The 24,927-nt window shown below is 34.3% G+C and overlaps 1 protein-coding gene across 2 annotated transcripts in view; it reads left to right on the top strand.

Moving 5' to 3' along the window:
- Positions 1–12,640, top strand: part of LOC114331135 (protein quiver) — an 84,431-nt gene extending 71,791 nt beyond the window's left edge. For both annotated transcript variants that reach the window (XM_028280614.2, XM_028280613.2), the window contains exon 4: positions 3,470–12,640. In XM_028280614.2, coding sequence (XP_028136415.1) covers positions 3,470–3,693 — 224 coding nt within the window. In that variant the 3' untranslated portion in view covers positions 3,694–12,640. The remainder of the gene's footprint in view (positions 1–3,469) is intronic.
- Positions 12,641–24,927: the final 12,287 nt, after the last annotated feature.

Here is a 24,927-nt window from a genome sequence, read left to right as displayed (position 1 = left end):
AAAACATAATTATAAATATTGCAAAATTATTTTGCAAAAACATGTGAATTAAATAAATGGGGGGGCTAACTTTGTCCCTCATTGTCCTAGGACAGTTGTTTTTCTTTCTAAATGTGTATAAAAATTCAGTCTTTTTAAATATGAAAAAATAATGTTTCTACAGGTAACGGTTAAAAAGTTATTCTAATTGTTTATAAGTTAGCAAAATATCGACATGTTTTTTCAAAATAATTTTACACTGTTTAAAATTATTTTTTGTCATTTATTTTTAATAATGGTAATAGTATAAATATTCTTCTTTCATAAACTGTCCGAAGTATGATTGTAGCCTCATAATTTTCTGACTTGTAGTGTTGCAAAAAAAATGAATTTGGGATAAACAAATTAAATAACTTTTAAACTATTTGACCAATTGCTTTGAAATTTAAAATATAATTTAAGTACAAGAAGTATCAGCATTCCGTGTAATAAGAAGGTTCTAAGTTAATTTTTACATAAGTTATGAATATTTTTAAAAACTCAAAATTTATAATTTATTTTGCAATTTTCTAAGCAACCAATAAGGATGGACATATTCAGCGAACGCCATGTTGAAGTTTTTTATACGATTTATGAGTTTCTTACACTCAAATTTGTTTTAAGTGCTTAACTTTTTGGTAATAGACGAAAAAAGCGAAAATTTACCGTTTTTTGATCTTCATTTGTTTATAACTATGTATATCATCAAAATCGGCTGCAGGAAACATATAGGTTAATAATATAGATGTCCATACTACTCAAAAAATTTGGTTTCGGCCTGGAGGGGGATGTGTCACGAGAAAAATCTTATTTCTCTGGACTATTTATCAACATTTCAATATTAATATCAAACAAATCTAAGGATTATCAAACATGAGAACTTATATAATACGAAATCCTTATTCTATTTATATCTGACATCCTATTGATTTAGCAAAGGCCAAATTGATGCCAACTTAACTCCCAGTCACGATTTCAAATTGAGCAGACATTTAAGAATTAATGCCAAAGATTAAGGTTAATCGAAAGTTTAAAATATAGGGAAAACGATACTTTATTACAAAGAAATTGTATTCGATGTTCATGAATCTCTCCCCAAATAGCAGTACATATCTTAAAATTGATAACTTTTTAAAGATAAGGTTCCGCTCTATTAGACCATGGCATTTAGAACTAAAAACACCGGAATAAATCGATGTTTATTTTTGCATTGTGTTTGAGATGACGTCAGGAAAAAAGTCTACAATAGAAATATTAATGGAAATGCATAATTTCATTTTTAAGTGCATAAAATGCATCAAAAAGTGCATAAACATATCAAAAGCAGGATATTAAGAGCCAGATTTTGTAACTCGAGGGTTTTTGGGGTCGCTGAACATTAATACGCCACATAGGCGTAACCAGAATGATCCTAAGGGGTGCGTTACAACTACTGGAAAGGGGGGGTTACAACTACTGGAAGGTCTCTGAGGGGTATGGTGTTAAGCTTATAGAGCTCAAAGTCCATCCCAATGGGGGGGTTATAACCCCCAAACCCCCCCTGGTTACGCCTATGATACGCCATCAGAATCTATCCCCGGAGCACCTGGTCTCCAGGCTTACTGCTAAGGCAGGTCGTTTTATACACTCACCGGCACAAAATGCCGCCACCCAAAATTTTTGATTAAGTTTGACTATATATAACTGTATTATTTGTACTCCGATTTTCAAGATTCTTGCATCAGTTTGTAGGTACATGTATTGATGTGGTTTGTTATTATTTCGGTAAGAAAACATTTTTGCTTAAATGGCATTATACGGGGGTGAATGAAAGCGTTGTTTTTCTCCTAACTTCAAAAATTCTGTGGAAAAATTGGAGTGCTAATTTTATTTCATACTCCTTTTGTATTATCCTGGAGGTATTACTAAGGTTTTGTTTTTTGAATTATCCGAATATCTCCTTTTTTGGAAGAGCTGTAAATAAAAACACTGCTTTGAAAGTTTATATAATTAAAAATATTAAACGCACTAAAATTAGCAAAACAAAACAAAATTAACAACAAAACAAAACAGTTCAATAGCGGGTATGTCCACCTCTTGCAGCAACGACTGCTCGCAATCTGTTTAGCATCGAATAAAGATATGTTATCATCCTTGCCTGGGGAATAGCCCGATATTCCTCTACCAGCGCCATAACTGTAGCAACTTTTCTGGAGGCGTAGGATGACGGCGAATAGCCTTTTTTAATTCATCCCATAAATGCTCAATAGGGGGCCATTGTAATCTCATCAATCCAACCTCTATTTTATGAGTTAATCAATGTTTTTATTTACAAAAAAAAGGTACAGCTCTTACAAGAAAAGAGATATTCGGATAATTCAAAAAGCAAAATTTTAGTGATGCCTCCGGAATAATATGACAGAACTATGAAACAAAATCAGCTATTCCATTTTTCCACATTATTTTTTTAAAGTTAGGAGAAAATACAACGCTTCCATTCACCCCTGTATAATGCCATGCAAGCATAATTTTTTGTTACCGGAATCATACCAAACGATAACAATACATGTACCTACAAACTGGTGCAAGAATCTTGAAAATCGGAGAGCAAATAATAAAGATATAAATTGTCAAACTTTTGTCAAAATAAAAAATTTTGGGTGGCGGAATTTTGTGCCGGTGAGTGTAGAATATCAAGACTTTCCGACACTAAATTGATGAAAATGGAGTACTCTGGCATAGCAGTCACACTGGGCACAATCCGAGAGTCGGTTCTGTCATATTCGTGTTCATCGACCCCAAAAACTCCCGAGTAATCTGTTTGGGTCAATTTAGTGCCAAAAACCCTCGAAACTCCAGAAGATGACGTACCTTAGCAGTGACCCTGAGCACCAGGTGCTCCTAATAATGACTCCCTTCGTCGAGTAAATGAACTCTTCCTACTATTTCGGATCTCTAAATTAAATTAAATGTTTACATGTTGTATAATGCACTCTCCTTGTCGTTAAATTGATTCTTTCAACTATTTCGTGTCGTGACGATCTTCTCTGCATTTTACTATAGAGAAATATTAACCGCCAGTACAAAAGCTTCGCTTCAAAATATACCATGCATTTCATAAAACTTACTACCGTTCCTTTAATGACTGGTTGCACCAACAAATCTTAAGCTCCAGCTTAGCCCAGCTAAGTTTATGGATAGAGCCGCTTTATGTCTCATTTACGTTGCACCATAATTTTCGATTCTTATCTAAACACGTATTAACTGAGGGGAAGTTTAAGATACAATCCACGTGACAAACCATTGTGGCAAGCTGAAAATTGATCTAAGACTCAATGGTGCAAAGCTTATGTTTCGTAAGCTGAGCTTAAGACATGTCTTAAGCTTAAGGCCTGTTGGTGCAACCAGGCATAAATGTTTCCTTTTTTTTTAATTAAAGTAACAAGAACTAATGAAATTCTGTATTTTTTAGCATATGAAGTGGTTCGAAGGACGTGTACTTCCCAACTACAGATCAACCTCTTCATGGTCGACCATGTGTGCATGATGGAAAGTAGCGGAACGGGTCACATGTGCTTTTGTGAGGAGGACATGTGCAACTCAGCACAAAAAACTGGTCCGCTAAGGACAGACACGGTTGTTTCGCTGCTGTTCCTCCCCTTAGTCTTGTTACTTTCACGCCTGTGCATGAGGTAGAGATTATTTTAGAAACACTAGGCTGGTGATGATTATTTTCTATGCGTAGAATAACCAAATTAATGTCATCAGATTCCCCTATTTTCAATTAAGTACATTGCTTCAAAGTGATAAACGGATACGTAAATGTATGACCTGCGAAGAATGGTACCTGCTAAACTATACATATGACACTTTTATGGCGGAAATTTCAGTGCTACATAAATAACCATTCCCAAATAATAAAGCACTCAAAATCGAAACCAAAGTAATAATTTACGAAATTTATGTCAATTAAACTATTTAAGGAAATACAGCTTTAGATTTAATTCGATTCGGGGCCACCACCATCGCCTGACCGAGGTTTTCGCTTTTCAGCGTCTTTGTGGTGTATCCCAAATTTATTATTTGAGATTTATTCCAAATAATTTATTTTAACGTATTAAATATCAATATATTGATTCTAATTATTGAGACAGTCACCAGATGTCTGCACCATTTCTTTCAGGGTTGCAATGTCACGCGTAACTAAGATAAATTCAAAATGCATAGACACCAAGTTGGATACGACCCTATTCATAACATACCAACTCGCATACATATTAAGAAAAATAAATATATATGGAAGAATATATTTAGAAATTGAATTTGATGTCATGCTACTATACATTATACATTTTATAATAGCATGACAACATTAATTCAATTTGTAAATATATTCTTCCATATATTTATTTTTAAAGTGAAAACTTCTTTGGGGACGTTGTGCGATTTTTTGGATAGGAGAAAAAGCATTGAATTCGTTACCGTCATCGCGACCGTCATTGCAACCGTCGTCGCTTATGCTATATATTATTTGTATGTATATATAAATTGTGTAGAAGTATTTAAATTAACAGTAAATGTAAAACCTATTTTAGGATGGGGAAAAAGGATTTATTTCGCGACCGTCATCGCGACCGTCATCTCTTCGACGAAATTTTTGTACGTATCTACATTATGTGTATGTGTACATAAATTGTATAGAAGTATTTAAATTTAAAATAAATGTAAAACCTATTTTTGGATGGGGAAAAAGGATTTATTTCGCGACGGTTTTATTTATAGGATTTAAGGATTTATTTATATTTACTGAAGTGAAAACTTCTTTAGGGACGTTGTGCACTTTTTGGATGGGAAAATGTATTAAATTGGTGACCGTCATCGCTTCGACGAAATAAATTTTTGAAGTGAAAATTTCTTTAGGGACGTTGTGCACTTTTTAGATGGGAAAAAAGTATTGAGTTAGCGGCCGTCATCGCTTCAAAGAAATACATTTTTGAAGTAAAAACTTCTTGAGGGACGTTGTGCACTTTTTAGATGGGTAAAAAGTATTGAATTAGCGGCTGTCATCGCGACCGTCATCTCTTCGGCGAAATAAATTTTTGAAGTGAAAACTTCTTTTGGGGACGTTGTGCACTTTTTAGATAGGGAAAAAGTATTTAATTAGAGATCGTCATCGCTTCGGCGAAATAAATTTTTGAAGTGAAAACTTCTTTAGGGACGTTGTGCACTTTCTGGATGTGGAAAAATTATTAAATTAGCGACCGTCATCACTTCGACGAAATACATTTATGAAGTGAAAACTTCTTTAGGGACGTTGTGCACTTTTGGGATGGTAAAAGTAATAAATTAGCGACCGTCATCTCTTCGACGAAATAAATATTTGTAGTGAAAACTTCTTTTGGGACGTTGTGCATTTTTTGGATGGAAAAAAGTATAAAGTTAGCGACCGTCATCGCGACCATCATCGCTTCGATGAAATTGATTTTTAAAGTGAAAACTTCTTGAGGGACGTTGTGCACTTTTTGGATGGGGAAAAAGTATTAAATTAGCCACCTTCATCGCTTCGACGAAATAAATTTTTGAAGTGAAAATTTATTTAGGGACGTTGTGCACTTTTTGGATGGGAAAAATTATTAAATTAGCCACCGTCATCGCGACCATCATCGCTTTGACGAAATAAATTTTTGAAGTGAAACCTCCTTGAGGGACGTTGTTCACTTTTTGGATGGAGAAAAGGTATTAAATTAGCAACCGTCATCGCTTCGACGAAATAAATTTTTGAATTGAAAATTTATTTAGGGACGTTGTGCACTTTTTGGATGGGAAAAAGTATTAAATTAGCGACTCTCATCGTGACCATCATCGCTTCGACGAAATAAATATTTGAAGTGAAAACTTCTTGAGGGACGCTGTGCACATTTTGGATGGGGAAAAAGTATTAAATTAGGGAACGTCATCGCTTCGACGAAATAAATTTTTGAATTGAAAATTTCTTTATGTACGTTGTGCACTACTTGGATGGGGAAAAAGTATTGAATTTGCGACCGTCATCACTTCGTTGAAATAAATTTTGTACGTATATAAATTATGTGTATGTATACACAAATAGCATAGGGCATACGCATCACGTATATGGCATCACTTCTTTTTGGATGGGAAAAAAAGCATTAAGCTCGTAATTTATTTACTATAAGAAGTTTTCACTTCTGTCGGCACTCCCATGAGTGCCTTCAATTTTTTTTATTAATATGTATACGAGTTGAGGTGTTATGAATAGGGTCGTATCCAACTTGGATTTATTAATCGTTAGACAGTTAGAATTAAACAAATTTATTCATTGCGTTGACCAACTATCCTTTTTTAAACAATGTTTATATTATATATTGGGCCACTGGTGGTGTTACTGATAAAGCAACTAATGGAGCCATCAAATTAAAAAACAAATAATAATAATAGTTATTATTATTATCCGCCCCGCTACTACATAGATCAAGTTAAAGTAAAGTATCAAGTAAAATATAATCTAGAGTTCTAGAGTATTATTAATACCAAATAATACTAACAATTATGTTATAAAATATCGCATATAGTTAGAACATATCAAATAAAGCAAGAAATATTAAAGCAATGATTTTAACCCATTTCTAGCGCGTCCAATCAAAATTTTGCCTCCACGAGACCAGTAGTAGAGTCTTGGTCTTGAGAGCGGGCAATTTTGTTCTCAACTCGTTTAACAACACAATTATATAACAAAGTAAATCCAGGGGACATGTGATTCCCGGAGTAGGGCATTCTCATGTCCGAAGATCAAAGAGGTCACGCCTGGTGGAGACCTGGCGGAGACGATACCTCCCGACCCCAATCGCAGATATAACGTTGGGAATACTTTACTCGTTTTTAATCTTGGATACCGTAGGAAATGAGGCATCGGAGAGGCCTTTCTGAGGTGATGCCGCTTTAGTAGGGGTAGCGTTATTCACCTTTACCTTGACCAGCGTGCACATTGAACACGTCATTTTCATTTAATCGAATACAAAGTACAATACCGCTTGTAGTTTTTTATTAAATGAATTAAGTGGGTTTCTTTTGTATAACTAGTTTGATGTTATTTAGCAATTCGTTAAAAGACTTCTTAATATTGAGATCTGTCCAATCATGAATGTTCTTTAACAAGGAATACTGCAGGTCCTCTGCGGCCCTCCATCTGCCTTTCTATGATTACTTTTGGGAGCTCATATCTCTGGTGTCTAGATATATGTTCGAATTATACGGTATTAATGGTAATGGAATTAATGGTAACTGATAACAGTTCTCTGTTTTGTCCCATTCTTCTCAAAACTTCTAAGATCTTGAGATTTAAGATTATGTGATCCACCCGTGATATTCTAAGCAGTGGCGGCCGGTCAGGGTCGGCAGTGCCGACCCACACATTTATTATATATAGATTTTTTAATATTTGTATCTGTGAAGTAAAAAAAATCTGTCGGATAATACAGACTAAATTTTATTCATGGTTTTTAAAAGAATTTGATCAATCCGAGCGTTAAAGTGATCCCTGCGCATAACAGACTTCTCAAAAAATGAATGATCCGAGCCATTCATCTGACTTTTCGGCTAGCCGTACCCAACTCATCCGTAACTTGACGATTTACACGTAAAACTCAACGAAATAACAAGTCGATGAGGAAGCGAACATACATTCTCTCCGTAGGCTTTAAGCGGCAGGCACGGCATATTTAAATCTGCCGGTCGGTGTTTCGTTTGGAGTTTAGAAGCATCGGCAGAAATTGTCAAAAATATTCACGTCGTTTTACGTCGTTTAATTGATATTGTAATTTTTTTAAGTTGTCAGGAATGATCATTTAGTGGACATGATGGATCGAAGCATTTTGTTAAAAATCAAAGTAATTATAGAGAATTAATAAAATTACACTTTCTGAGACACTTTCTGATTCGAAGTGTATTCGTAATACAGAATGAACTAATACTTATAATCAAATAGTTACATTTTGAAAAACGTTATTTAATCTGAGATTTAGAAAACCATTATTTGCTTTTCGCTGGAAGTAGATGAAACTTCTGATTATCATGTCATTCACAATTATCAATTATTGTTGTTCGATACGCGTTACGTGGTAATATTTATGAGAGGTTTTTAGGTTTTAGAGACGTGAGTAAAAGCAATAAGGCAGAATATATTTTTGGTGTTTTAAAGAACAGATTAAAATTTTTTGATATCAAAAATAAATTGGTAGGACAAACTGGGGCAATCTTATGACGGCGTTGCTGTGATGTGTGGTGAATTGAATGGTCTCCAGGCAAAAGTTAAAACTATTGCATCACAAGCTTTATTTACTCACTATTATGCGCATATAATGAATTTAGTTTTGCATGATACGTGTAAAAAAATAAAGAATATCGTCTTTTCTTGCCAGTTTAGCTCACCTAAACGGATTATAGATACTCGTTTTTCGAATTTTGAAGATTTGCAAATTTTTGACCTCTTTGACGATTCAAAATTTAAAAGTTACCTTCGCCAAAGAATTTCCAAGATATTTATTATTACAAGTTAGGTACTTAAAAATTATGCCGATCCAAATATTTTCAGAAAGTGGGATAAGTTACAAAATATGTATGTATAATTCTATGTAGTAAGTACTGCAATTCATTACAACAAACTGTTCATCAATTTTCTTATTACCACTACCACCAATTTCTGCCTCAAGCCTCAAATAAACGGGATTTATCTTGTTTCAAAAGAATCAACACGTATTGTCGAAACACCATGAAACAAGAGAGAATGTCAAGTACATCAAATAAAAAAAAACAAAAAACAACAAAATCTCCTATGATGATTTAAGCCTTTTAGTTTGATGGTATACCTATATGAGGAGACAAAAAACCTTGCCGACCCTGTCTACAAGGCCACGAGCCGCCACTGATTCTAAGCATACGTCGATATATTTCCATTTCAAAGAACTCGACGCAGGTCCAAGCTTTTACTCTATATAACAAGAGCACCTACACGTAGGTATTATTTGACAAATCTAAGCTTGGTTATTATTCTCGGGCTTTTCAGTTTCTGGGTGCGAGAAGTCTTCATTTTAAAGAAATTTAATCTTGTGATTTCTATCCCTGTTCTTAGTTCAAGGTCTGGGTCTAGATTGCCTGTTATCCAAGTATTTGAAATTTGTTACTTATTCTAATGACCTCTCGCAGATAGTTTTGTTTGTCTGCAAGTTTCGGCCTATCTTAATTGTAGTAGAACTAATGGGTCGAAATCATCGCCTTGTTTGGTTAGTTTATTTAACAGAAGTTAGAAGTTGGAGATCTGCACTATCTTCTAACATCGATCTATCAAACACAATCGAAAGTTAAAGTACTCACAAAAATCGTAGCAATGAATGGGAAGGTTATTTATGGAAAAAAGAGTGAGCTTACAAATTTAGCAATAAGATTAGTGTTGTACTCTGTCTCACATATCAAAACAATTTTTATCTTAATAAGTAGTAAGCAATAAAGCATCTGGTAAAATGGTATTGAGACGTGTCGCTACAGAATTTGTCCTCTCCTCTTTAATAATTTATCAAAATAGCACTGAATTTATAAATGCCATAAAAAGACAAATTTTAAGCGAAAATTTATTCATCCTAATTCTAGGATCTAACAACTAGTTGCATTAAAGCTTAATTATCCAGACAAAAAATACGTATAGATATTTGTCTTTGCATTAGTAGGTTACCTTTGTAGAATCCTACATATAAGTGAATGCCGTGTAGCTCAAACTTTGCTCTTGCTCACTTATGATCCCGTTAACCTTATTGACAACGATTTTTATTGTTTTTGTCAATAAAATAGAAGCATGTATATTCTGGCATGATTCCAATGCGAGGAAAATTTTAGTGCCTTAGCTTTATTTTCCCTTATACTTATCGTGTTAAAAAAATTTATTTGATGAGAATTTGATGAGTTGCGAATACAAATAGGATGGTGACTTTGAATGGTGAAATGATTGTAAAAAATAATGGATATATATTATATTAAGGATTGGAATTACATAGCAATGGAAAAATGTATATTATGATGCATGCAGAAATGTTAGGAATGGAATGGATAAAGTAGATGGAGTCGAATGGTGTCGTGTAACTAAAAAATTGCAAATAAACTGACAAGCACATGATTTAATGCCCATATAAAACAAGCTGTAACGTATGGAACTAAGTGCTGACCAGTTAAAAGCAAAACAAAACAACGAATAAAAAAAGGATAAAATGACGAACAAATTTATTAAAGTGTAGTCTCGTTGTAACAGCAATTGATGCTAAAATAAGATAGCATAAGTTGAGTCCACAAACTTCAAGTGGCTCAGAAAGCTATGGAACCGAGATTGCTCAAGACTAAGCTCAGTGATCGTAAATCCAATGAAGAAATAATAAGACGATCAAAATGATCAGATGTGATCCAAAAAATTGCCATGTTAAAATAAAATTGGACAGGACACCTAGGAAGAACGTTGCACAATACATATGAAGGGAATTAATACTTGTATGTTTTATTGTAGAAAGGGGAGAAATGTAATAAGGCAAGCCGACCATGGATAGAGATAATGCAAACATAATGATAATTGTGATCTAGAATCAGTTGTCCATCCTTTGGATATTATTTTCTATTTCTGTTTTGTTAGTTAAAAATATGCAACACAATGACTTCTTGCATTGATATGCAACTCTATAAAAAAGCGTTTTTCTTGTCAAATGTCAAAGTGATTCCGTTTGTAGCAATCCTGTGGGCTAAATCGAAACTATTCAGCTTGCGCTCGTACATACGCATCCAGCTGAAATACAGGCTGTTTGGTTTTAAATTAAATATACACCCTATACTTGGCAACAGCGCGCTGTCGAGTACGAAAGAGATTTACGCCGATTCATGCTGATTCGCGCCGATTCATACTGATTCGCGCCGATTCATGCTGATTCGCGCCGATTCTAAACACTCCGTCCTCCTCCGCCATTTACATCCTCATCACCGACGATAGACCATTCCCAGGTGACGTCATTTGACAGCCGCTGAAGGGCAAACATCATTTGTTAAACAAAGTAGGTACATTTAATGCAGAAAACCATTGTTTAATTTAAGAATATCGTTAAAACGGCAGCGTTTTGTTCACTTTTAAATTGTTTCGGGACACGTGAAGGAGATAAAGTGAGTTTTTTAGAATATTTGCCGTATTTAAAGATCGAGGTATTTTCGAGATCAAAAGAACGACGAGAATTGTAAGTTAAGAATACCGATGTTCTAATTTTACTGGGTTTTTCCATCCCCTGTGAGAGTGTCATAATATCCAATATTTGACATTTTTGCAGTTAAAACCAAAACGAGGACAAAACAAAAAGTGCACTGAAAACACAATGTTTGCCCCTCAGTGACGCTGTCAAATTCACGTGACCTGGAATGGTCTATAGAGGAATAAGCAATGTTGCCGATTTTAGCGCTTCGTTCAGTGAGCTATATCTAATCGAAATCTAAATGTATCTCATAAATTAACTATTGTATCCAATAATCTGCCGGTCAATTTTTTGAAGCAATGTTAATAAATTCATTTTATAGAAAAAACATTTTTATGGGTACTAACTATGAGTCTTTTGTATAAAATGTATAAAGTAGTATATAAAAGATATATCTCGGAGTGTAATGTATCACGTACCCATAAGAATCACAATCATTTTTTTATACAGGGTGTTTGGTAAAGAATGGGCCATAGCTGAACCTTAGATTCCTGAGCTTAAAATAGGTCGATTTAAGCTAAGTTACCTTAGTACGAAAGTTGATAATAACTAAAATAAAGGGTGTCAAAGTTAAACTTTTATTTTATTTATTCTTGAATATTTCCTGACACGCATGAGCTAATAACACGAAATTTGGAAAACGGGGTTTTTTGGGACGAGAAATCTAAATTCGCCACCAAGAATGATGTATTACCCAAAGGGCGCCACATACGTCTTTCAGCGCTCATTTAATACGTTCAATTTTTTTATCCCCCACTCTACATACTTTCTGAATCAAAATTTTTTAATTTCTCTTAATATTTTCACTTAAAAAAGGTACACTACATTTATCTCGCTAAAATTAACTGTTTTCGAAATAAACGCATTTTAAATCTGCGATGCAACATAATATCTTAGTTACACCCAAAAAATAAACTTAAAGCCATAATAATTTCCAAAAATGTACCACAAATTTCTTCTAATGGAATCTGTGATGCAATAACATAAATATGAGAACTTGCACAATTATTATGGTTTTAAGTTTATTTTTAGGGTGTATGATGATATGCAAAAAATTATGTTGCATCTCAGATTTAAAACGCGTTTATTACGAAAACGGTTAAGTTTAGCGAGATGAATGTAGTATACCTTTTTTAAGTAAAAATATTAAGAGAATAAAAATTTTGATTCAAAAAGTATGCAGAGTGGGGGATAAAAAAATTGATATTATTAACTGAGCGCTGAAAGACGTATGTGGCGCCATCTGGATAATACATCATTTTTAGTGGCGAATTTAGATTTCTCGTCCCAAAAAACTCCCGCTTGCCAAATTTTGTGTTGTTAGCTCATGCCTGTCAGGAAATATTCAAGAATAAATAAAATAAAAGTTTAATTTTGACACCCTGTTTTTCAATTATTATCAACGTTCGTACTAAGGTAAGTTAGCTTAAATCGACATATTTTAAGCTCAGAAATCTAAGGTTAAGCTATGGCCCATTCTTTACCAAACACTCTGTATAATGCTCATCATCAATCAAAATGTTAATAAAATAATAAGCAGTGTTGATTCTAAAGAAAGATATTTAACGATTACACCATTTTGACCCTTAGACAATAAAAGAATAGTTTAAAAGTTAAAAAGTAGGTTTGTTTTATCGCTTGTTTTGGTATTAACTGGTTTCTCTTTTAGTTACTAATATGGTTTCCTGTCAATATATCAGATGATTCTAGAAAGATATTGATAAACATTCAAATATGTTGTTATTGTACGAGAAACGTAAAACTTAAATAAAATTGTAATGAAGGAATATTGCAATGCATTTCCAGGATTCCTATCCTTATTTCTTTTTGCTATTTGCCAGCATTTCATCCCAGATGTTGTAATGGGTTCCAATATATTCTATATATAAGTCTATTTCTATTGCCCCTCTAATGTTTTGACTATAATATACAATTTAGCTTCTGTATAGCTTTTCGTCGACTTGTCCTGATATTCATGTTTTATATAACACCTTTTCTCTGCTACCTTCTTCAGCTAGTCTCGTATAAGTAATTTATATTCCTCGTAAGCGAGGCCTCCTCATTTTCAACTGTATCTTTTGGTTCTTCATCAACTAAGAAATATTCAGTTTTATGAGTATTTGTTTTCAAACTTGCCAAAATGGGAAACAAAGAAGAAAGGGAAGACCGAGGAAGACATAGATGGACCAAATCCATGATAAAGGTGAAAAAAGAGACATGACTATAAATAAGAGACATGAAGAACCTGGCCACCAATAGAAGAAATTGGTAAGAGGCGGAACCCTACATCCAATGCCCTGAACGACACTAAGGTTGAGAAAGAAGAAGAAAAAGAAGTTTTCAAACTTCATTTTGTGTACTCTCGATCAGTTTTTTAGTCATAAATGTTATGTCATCTTCATCATTCGCTATTATTCCTAGTTATGTACAAACCTAGAGAAACTATTTGAAGACCAAAGAGGTAACACATTTGATAACACGAGAGAATATTACAGCAGGAAGTTTGTTCTGCAATAACAGAGCTAAAGGATGGCCAGCAAGTCCCGATAATATACAAGCAGAACTACTCAAACTAATGCATAATGAATCAATAGCAATAATCACAAAGATACTCAACAACATATACGACTCTGAAGAAATACCAACAGAATGGCTGAAGTCTGAGTTTATTGCACTTCCAAAAAGCCAGGGGAAAATGCAAAGGATACCGTACGACAAGTCTAATCAGTAATCTCCTAAAATTGTTTTTAAAAATAATCCGTAAGAGAATTTGTCCTTACGAACAAAATCACGTATTACAGTCAACAATATGGCTAAAAATAGACATAAAGAAGACAAAGCTTAATTATTCTTAGCTAAAAAATATACCTAACAAAAGGTCAACTGTACATCAACCAAACCCCTGTAGAAATAGTGAAACAGTACAACTACCCCTAGTGAAAAACTAGATCCACCTTAAACCCGATGGGGGCCTTCTTCAACAGTCACAATCTTTCTCTTGGTATAAAAGTAAGAATGCTGAGATGTTACGTCTTCTCTGTCCTTTTTTATGGTGTTAAATCGTGGATATAGGATATCTGCACAAGATATGTGCAGAAAATCACGCTTCTTCTGTTAAGTTACTGACTTTACAATTCTTTAGTTTATTTCCGAACATTTCTTCTAAACACCTAGTGTGGCCTTTAATTTTGGATACCACTACCCAATACTCTACCTATATTACATTAAATTTTTAAGAAGATACACTAAAAATGTATAAGAATAAAATACTTTTAAATGCCGAAAGAATCATCTGATATATTTTTCATTCCTCTAATATAAGATCTAGTTTCTCATTTATAGACCCCTCACTTGTAGCATATCAAGAAACTGTCATACCTAAACTTTTCTCATATCATTTTAGTGTTCATTTTTTTGAAAAAACTTCAGTCATCAACTTGACGTTGTGACTCATGTATTCTCAAAAAAGCTCAGTAGTAACCCATACTACTGTAAAAAAATAAATGCTCACTAGTTCTAAAATTGATTTCCTTTATAGAATAGCCAAACATTTTGATTTGCAATGATATTTAAACACCCTGTATTTTTGAGCATTTAGTTTTCTTGCATAAGTTGTACTAACGAGTAGTTGTTCCTTACATACTGCTACAAATATTGTACGAGAGTATAATATTATGGTCTTAGAAAACCGCTTCCACCATAAGCATTTACCATTTAATGAGATTATAAATAGTATATTCGTATTTAGTTTGAACCTGTTTCCATATTTATAAAGATGGTCTTCATAGACGATGTGTTTGAGTACAATATTGGTAGTAGTATAGACAGAGTATGTAATTCTCATTTTAGAGAATATTATAGGAATCATTTTCAAGCATGTTTGCACGATTTGCACATTTAAATAAAACTGCAAATTGTGATATGACCAATTTTTAATGATTTTGCTGCATTCGCACAGATTTGGGACTCGTTCGCATGTAATCAAAAAAAATGTTGGAATAAAATTTAATGACTCTTTTAAAAATTTGTCGAGATCTTTGTTCTTGTCAACGTCCAAGAATAACGTCTATATCGGTTTTCACGGCACACACACCTACACAACAAAGCAAATCCCAGCTCCAGGGACATGAGATTCCCGGAGTAGTGTGTTTTCATGTCCGAATATCAAAGAGGTCAAACCTCGTGGAAGCGGTACCTCCCTGACCAGCAAGCTACCTTCGTCCCTTCCAAATCGTGAAAGTTCCTTGAGAAACTTTACTTGTTTTGAATCCTGGATGCGCTGTGAAATGGGGCTTCCCAGATGCCTTTCTGAGGTGATTTAATTTATTTATAACTCTACTTATTTATTATTCTTTTTGTGAATCCACTAGAATTGCCTCTTCTCCAAATGTGGCCCGTCCAGCCAGCCAGTGACCTTGGTTTTTGACCTTGATCACTGTCTCTCCGCACTAAGGTTTTGTATGTGCAGGACAATCGACTGCCGATTTGGCAAACAATATTTGCTTACCTCGCCAGCTGGTCACCCGGAGAGTCTGGCCACCAAGCCCGTGCCTAACAGTAAACGGCCTAAATGCTCAGGAATCGCGGTTGCTTCATCTGAAGTACATTGCTGGAGAGAAAAAAATCTCTGTTCTATTTTTTATCAACTAAAACTCAAAAGTAAATCGATTAAATGGTGTGAAGGAGTAACTTTTAACGGGTTGGAGCATGTATTCCCAGGTATATAGGGTGAGGCAGATAACTGGCCTATTAGAAATATCTCGAGAACTGAAGGCAACCGAATCATGAAAATTGGAATAAAGGGGTTTTGAAGGATGATCTATTAAATGAAAATATTTTCATCTCTTTGCAACTTCCGGTTATACCGGAAGTTGCTTATAACTTCGTTTTTTTAAATGGGACACCCTGTATATTTTTACATTTTGAGATTCTCCTCAATATCTTCTTTCTTAAAATATGAGCTTTTGTAATATTATACAGGGTATTTTAAGAGATATTTACGTTTTTTTATTAATTTCGTAGCAACATTCACACTCTGTATAATTGTAATAGTTTGACATTAAAAACTCTGCTTACGTTCAGTTGATTTTTAATATAGTCTATTATTGTTAAAAATCATTAGTATAGCTAATTTTGAAATTTTAGTATACAGGGTTGGTCGAAACTCGGAATGAATATTTTCTGAGTTTTGTTAAATAGAACACCCTGTATTTTATTATTATAATGAAATTATATTTTATGGTACTTTTTTATTTTATAAATATTCCCTATACCTTACTGCTTTAATTTGTGAGTTATTGGTGATTCAATCTAAACATTAATTGCAAAAAAACATACGTAAAATTTTATTAGGTTGGCCGTGAAAATATTCAATCACAAATAATTTTTCATAAATAACTACATATTAATCCAGACTGATCCTTAAAATTACCAATAATGGTTTAGTTATCAAAATACCTACGTAGTTAAGATTGTTGGTGCGATTAACAATTAATCACAAATTAAAGCAGTTAGGTATAGGGAATGCTTAAGAAATAAAAAAGTACCATAAAATATCATTTCATTACAATAATAAAATACAGGGTGTTCCATTTAAGAAAACTCAGAAAATACCCATTCCGAGTTTCGACCAACCCTGTATACTAATATTAAAAAATTAGCTAAACCTATGATTCTTAACAATAGTAGACTATATTAAAAATCATTTGAACGTGAGTAGAGTTTTAGATGTCAAACTACTACAATTCTACAGGTAAATTGTGAATGTTGCTACTAAATTAATAAAAAAACGTAATTATCTTTTAAAATACCCTGTATAACATTTCAAAACCTCATATTTCAAGAAAGAAGACATCGAAGAAAATCCAAAAATGTAAAAATATACGGGGTGTCCCATTAAAAAAAACGAAGTTATAAGCAACTTCCAGTATAACCAGAAGTAGAAAATAGATGAAAATATTTTTATTAAACAGATGACCCTTCAAAACCCCTTAATTCAAATTTTCATGATTCTGTTGCCTTTAGTTTTCGAGATATTTCTAATAGGCCCTTTATTTGCCTCACCCTGTATAGTGGCCTCACATGACTCGTGTATGTGTTTTTGTGTTTATAAGTTTTTTTTTCATAAAGCAAGACGTGAAATATATTCGTCTAAAAACTAGTAACAATATTGCTGTATCATAACTAATGCCTATTGTATTAATTAATGCCGAAGAGTTTGTGAGGCTTTAAATAGGATGAAAACTGGCCATGCATCAGGAACTCATGAGATAACTGTGGAGGTATAGAAGGCTCTAAGAGAGGAGGGAGTAAACTAATCTGAGGAAGATACCCAATGCATGGAAGGAGAGCGTAATGGTACCACTCTATAAATATAAAGGAGAAATTCAGGACTAAGTATAAGAATCTGCTCTACGGGGAGGGTGAACCCCACGCTATGGTTAGCGTGCCACCCTCATCTGGAGACTAACTCGCAGGTTCTTGGTTCTGCCAGAATAGGATAAGATTTCTTTCTGGATGTTGGCTGTACCATTCATGCGCCCTGCTCTATCCAAATCGGAGCTTGTTGGTTTATTAGCGTTCAGAGGTCCCCGGACCTTCCGGGGGAATCTTCGTTAAAATCCATTCATGGTGACACGGATTCTTGGATGGGTATGGGGTCTAGGTTTGCTTGGGTTTCCCGGGTTTCGAATCCTGCCCGCTGCGCAGATGCATCCTGTCAACGCTGGATGCGTGCGGCGAGTCCACCCCTAGGGTCAGATCTAAATAAGATCATGTAGTTTTTAAGTTTTAGTTGCTCCTGCAAATGCAATCCAAGTGGTGGTACAATGGTGTAACCGGTAAGGAGGCCTACGTCTCGGATCCTATGTCTCCACGCCTAGGATCAGATCTAGATAAGATCATGTAGTTTTTAAGTTTTAGTTGCTCCTGGAAATGCAATCCAAGTGGTGCTACAATGGTGTAACCGGTAAAGAGGCAGAACCGCGGATTTTCCAGCAAGTTTAATTACTCGATTTGACCGCATCCGTCTCATAAAAACGGACTTTAAACTCTTGAACTGGCGCGGTCGTAACTACGACGCTCTTAAGGTTCTCTCTCGTCTGATAAAAACAAAAAATATAAATAATATATTCAATTTACCGTCCAACTCTCAGGGTTTTAAACACAACACAAGCATCAACTTTTAAACACGCTGAGTATGGATACATCCTCCGATATCCATTTGTTTCATTACTACCATTTTTAACGGACATTGATAAAACGCTCGTGCGAACGGGACCTTCGAGATAAGCGCTCTATTTTTTATCAAAGTTAATTCTATGAATAACAGCAGTAATAATTTTACTTTAGCTAAGATATGCCGTACCATAATCCTAAAAAGTTTCAGTAAAGTATACATTTCTAAAGGCGGGGTCCAACGGAACGTGGAGCGACGTTCTTCGCCATTTCACGTCGGCGAATAAAAATAGAAAATAGATAATAGTAAAAAGAAAAGGGAACACAGTTGGCACGCCACGATACTGTGAAAATAATAAATATTTACTTTTTGATAAATTCACTCTACTTACATATGGTCGGACCATTTCGATGGAGCGTGTCTCCTCAAGTATCGAGGTTTAGTCTATTGTACGCCACCAATGTTGGCGGCAAAAATTTTAGTAGTTTTTAATTAATACGATAATAATTCCAACACAACTTCGTTAGACCACTCCATAGTAAAATTACAACGAAACTTATCGTATCAGCCCCTAGCTGCATCGAAAGGGTTGGATGGATAGGTGCCTGCTGTGGATCAGCTTCGGACCTTCGTTTGAACCTGTGTTGCTTAACCGACAAATGACGGGATTGCCCGCACGGACCATAAATCGCCCATAATTTGCCCTATCCCACAGATCGTAAACAACAAATATTGAGGGGAAGAATGGTATTCCACGTAACTTTTCTATTATCTATTTTCTATATTTTCTATTTCTTTTCGCCAACTGTGAACCGGTAAAGAACGCCGCTCCACGTTCCGTTGGATGCCAGCTGTAGGCATTAAGGTAAACAAGAATAGCAACGTCACTGCTATTACTACTATCGCCTAATATTTGTAATTTTGCTCAAAGTCACTATTTGATTTAAGGCAATAACTACAAATATATATTTTTTTATTTACACAAATATACCCGCATCAACCACTAAGGGTTATTAGCGCGGAAACATATTGGAGTGGCTGGGATATGAACTGGGATTGCCCACTAGACCATCTCCAAATCTTAACCGAAATATGCCGACGGACGTCAAAAACGATTTTTCAGTCAATATCATATAGCTTTACTTTTACAGATATAAAATACAGGGTGACTACACAATTCAATAATAAAATATTACTTATAGATTTCCTGTACGGGGAGAATTTTGAATGTAAATCAAAATAAATGGACATTTTACATTTGCAGTGCTCCTTAAATTTTAAATGCATGGTATTCTGCATCTAAATATACCTAACGCTTTAATTATTTTTGTATCTTTCTATTTTTTTCACTTTTAATAATTCTCATTATGTAAAATACTAAAAGTTGTCATCTGTTCTTTTCTGAAAAGAGGTAGACGAACTGCATACTGCATGTGTTTTTGGGATTATTCAGGAAAGAAAAAGAAGCTTAGCTTGTTACTTTTTTATATCGCTGTTAACAGCTTTGTTCCAACATGAGCTTTTGGACGGTCCACGACGATCACCGTCCTGCGCAGTACCATGGAACGTATTATTTCGTTCCCATGGAACCCATAGAACGTTAATTATCTAGTAACGAAACGGTAATCTGACGGTTCTTGGTCGTGTTCGAACAAACCTAACATATGCCAGTTAAATGCTCTGAAATCAATCGTTTCAACCAAAAAATGATAATATTTAAGTGTTTACTTGATAAACGGTAATAAAAGTGTTAAAAAAATAAAACAAGGTAAAGAATTTTTAGTAGTAGTGATGAAAAATGTCAAAGAAAATTTATTCCGAATCAAGAAAAAGAGGTATTAAAATAAGCGAAACCAAAGCCAAGTACATGGCTGTCAAAAGAATACTGGATAATGAAAATAATATCGTAATAGACACCTATACCATCAAACATCTGGATGTCTTCTTCATATATCTAGGCACAGAAATCAAGCGAAATAATTCCGTAAGTAGCGAAATGAATGCACGTATTTCGAGAGGGAATCGTACAAACTTTGCTAATAAAAGATGGATGACTGATCAAAATTAATTAGACAAATATCCAAAATGATTATCTTCTTCTTCTTCTTGCAGTGCCTATCCGTTTCGGATGTTGGCGACCATCATGGCAATCTGTACTTTGCACACTGCAATGATTATCTCCCTCCTCTATCCTTTATCCTTCGTAAGGATGTGGTGACGTTATGGTATTTGACGAATGGTTGCTATCCATTCTTCTCTCTCCTGGGCGCGGTGTGCTGCCTCAGACAGAGAGTAACCAGTGGCGCATTTTATTTGGTCTGACCATCGGAGTGGCGATCTTCCTCGAGTTCTTTTACCCTCTACCTTGCCTTCAACCACCAACCTCTCCATGCCTTCTCTTCGTCGGGTAATGTGTCCAAAGTACCTCAATATATTTTGGTTGATGATGGTGGTAAGCCTAGTGTTGATGTCGAGTTCTGATAATATTGAGATATTTGTGCGATGTGCTGTCCAGGGTATGCGCATCATTCTACGATATACCCACATTTCAAAGGCCATTATACGTCGTGAGTCGGACTTTTTAATGGTCCAAGTTTCTGAAGCATAGGTAGCGATAGGAAAGATAAGCGTCCGTACCAGGCGCAGTTTCGTGTTCCTGGTTATGGCCGTATCTTTCCATATTTTAGTGAGTTTGACCGTTGTTGATCTGACCATTGTAAGGCGTCGGCGTATTTCTTCTTCGCATCCACCATTGTTTGTGATAACAGAACCTAAGTAATTGAAACGGCTTACCACTTCAAACCCCGCTACGTTTCGTATTTCCGGCTGGTTATTTCTAATTCGATCGATTATCATTACCTTGGTCTTCTGTACATTAATTTTAAGTCCATATTCACGACTAATAGTACCTAGTCTGTACATGATGTATTCAAGTTAATTTGTTGATGATGCTAGTACTAAAGTGTCGTCAGCATAGCGGAGATTGCTGATTTTTCGGCCTCCGACTGATATTCCTCCTAGCCATCCGTCGAATACAATGCGCATGATGTGTTCGCTATATATATTGAATAACGTGGGAGAGATAATACATCCTTGACGAACACCGGCTTTTAGTTTAAAATTATCGGAGTATGTGTTGTTGACTCTTAAGTTTGCTGTGTTGTTGATATACAGTTGTTTCAGCAGGTATATTAGATGTTCGGGGGTACCCATGTCTCTCAGTATTCCCCACATTTTATGCCACTTTTACATTATCGAACGCTTTCGAGTAGTCGACGAAGCACAAATATGTTTCTAGATTAAATTCTCTAGATTTTTCTATCATTTGTCTGAGATTAAGAATTTGTTCTCGTGTGCCTCTTCCAGGGACAAATCCACATTGTTCTTGTGGGATCTGTGGTAAAAGTATTGATTTTAATCTCTCGTTATTGTATTGTTAAAGTATTGATTTTAATGATTATCTACAGAACATTAATTAGGCCTGTACCAACCTATGGTTGTCACACCTGGCTAATGACAAAAAAAAGACGAAGCATAACTCAAGACATTCGAGAGAAGGATACCAAGAAAATTATATGGTCCGGTGCAAGAGGAAGACGGCAGAGATTAATGAATTAAATAGAGTGTACGATATTGTAAGATTTGTTTAAAGTCAGAGACTGGGACATGTCCAAATACAAGAAAATACTAAATAAAATATTACAATAGAAACCAGTAGGAAGACGAAAAAAGAAGACCCTGAACGAGATGGTTATATGCCGTGGAAGACGACCTGAAAACTACGAATTTAAGACAATGGGGGAGAAGGGGACACGAGAAGGATATAGCCAGAGAGGCAAATACCCATCCAGGGTTATGATGCCAAAAGAAAAAGAAGTTATGTATTTAGGAAAAATGTTCGTGGACCTTCTGAAGACGACCTTCAGATAATGCCGCACCTAATTTAAACCACCGTTTAAGAATAAAACATAATAATTACCATCGAAGAAACGAAAACTCTAATAAATTCAGAAGACTCAAATGCAATTGAAGATAAAAAATTGAACAGCTGATGGAAAAAAGTAGCTATGAATTAAATTATCTAGTAGCCAAAATATAGAGAGAAGTTAAATAAAAAATAACTAAAGCGGAGCAGAAATTAATACCAGAATATAGAACAAATTAGCCCAGTAATGGTCACTGCTAAAGCCTGAGCTAATATATAGAGGCTATGATGTACAATTACTGTTATACCTAACCTAACCTAAACCCAACACAAACACTGGTAGAAATAATGGAACTTAAAGTACATCATAGACTAACAAATAAAACATTAATATTAGCTCGCTCATGTATAAAACGAAGATATACGGTACATCGAAGATATAAGGTGCATCAATAACACAAACACTGAATGAAACCAGTATATGAATCGAACGACTGAAAAAAGTAGTAGATAAAATAACAAGAGATAAGTTATCCGCTACAAGGCCAATGATAGATACGTCGGTGTTACGTGTTCTTTACTCTTCTTGGGTCGAGGGAGCCGTGGATACTAAAACAAGTACATATAAATTAGCTGCCTTTGAATTTTGGTGTTACAGAAAAAAGTCGACGAATATTGTAACGATAGTTAATCTAACGTGGTCAAACAGGAAAAGATCATGCCCCACGTTGGGCGCCAATTTATGTAACGATAATTAACCCAACGTTGAAAGATATGACAAGATCGGGCCCCACGTTGGGCGCCAATTTGTGTAATGATAACAATTAACCCAACGTGGACAAAGAGGTTTATTTGAAAATATTTTTTAACGACAACAGTTTGCGACTTTCGTAAGAAATCATTGAAAATGTTAACAACAAATATAGATGCAAAATAAATTTGTTAGTGTTCAGACGCATTCTATATCAGATCTTTTTATGCGCATATAAGTTTTAAAATATTACGACGTAGATTGGATACAGTTAGTTGTTTAGTATGGTCAATGGAATTATCTGTAATATCAATTTAGGTATGGTCATTACTTTACACATTTGTACTGTTTAGTTTTCAGCGTATTCAACTGGCATTTCTTGTACATTATAATGCATGTTACCAAAGTTCACACTTCAAAACTTATTTCAACTAATCTTTAAGGTTCTAATATAATTGAGAATGCACTTTACCTGTATATATTGCACATTTGAATACCAGCATGTTAACAACAAGAAAAAGCTTTTATACCAATTTCAAGTACTTCTACATACACTGACTTTCCACCTCACAAAAGTATTTAAGGCCTATTCTCGTTATTTACTTTATGTGCGCAACTGGGGTCTTGCAAATGACAACACGGGATATAAGTTGACAGTTTGAAATCCTTTGGACGACACTGCTCGAGATCGTTTTGGATCTTCTGTGGTGCCGTCATTGTGATACCCCAGAGTTTATATTTTTAGAATAAAATGTAAATATAATTATAGTATTCCATGTTAAATTATTGTTAAAATAATTATAAATGTATATGGTATTATAAACATTTGTCAGAAACTCAGTGTAATCTTATTTCCACTTGTTGATTTTTTCTTACAAAATATTCATTAAACTGGTTCCTCACAAATCTCCTGAGTAAACTGTTCTGCTGAATATCTGCAGAATATATTGTTCAAAGCTTACCTTTCCTATTAGGGGAGTGCAATTAGAACGAAAATATGCATTGTTTCGGAAAAATTCAAACAAGCTTATATTTTTCTAAAACTTTTTTTGTTAGTTTATATACACGTTAAAGTAAAAAGTTCTACTCGCGGATTTGGCCGCTAATTGTTTATTAATTGTTTAAACAATAACAATTGTTTTGTATTAAGAATTTTAAAAATATCGTTAAATTGATCATTTTACTTTAATCAAATATGTTTCTATTTTGTTTTTGATTATACTGAATCCGAATATGGCATTGCAATTTGAAAATTCTTATACAGAAGCTCTTATACAGTATGTCTGCGTAGTTAGGAACCACATGAAAAACTTTTTTATTATCAATTTTACGAAAGAAAGATATTCTTAATAAAATGCTCTGGATCGTCAAAAATCTAAAACTCAACCATCAGATATCAAATTTTATCAATTTTATACGAGTTATTTCAAAAATATGAATTTCGTTAAAGAGTAATGTACCTTTATATTTCAGAATATCAAAAAATGCTATTATGAAAAGTTGTTTGAAATTAAAAACTATGTTTAAATATACAATTACATTATTCTGATCAAAAAAATTTTTTCAATTTTTTCTCAAATTACGGATACTCATCATCATTTTATTACAATTATAATAACTATTTTATTATCACTTTTACGAAAAAAAGTTATTCTTCATAAAATGCTCTCCCTGGTCTAAAATCTAAGATACAACTATCAGATATTAAACTTTTTCAATTTTATACGAGGTATGTAAAAAATATGAATTTTTCTCAAGAGTTAAGTGCCTTTATTATTCACAATATTTTAAC

This window comes from Diabrotica virgifera, chromosome 2, assembly GCF_917563875.1.
Source record: "Diabrotica virgifera virgifera chromosome 2, PGI_DIABVI_V3a".
In the NCBI taxonomy this organism is placed as follows: Eukaryota; Metazoa; Arthropoda; class Insecta; order Coleoptera; family Chrysomelidae; genus Diabrotica; species Diabrotica virgifera.
Note: the sequence above shows the minus strand (reverse complement) of the source record. Positions and strands in the feature narration are given on the sequence as shown.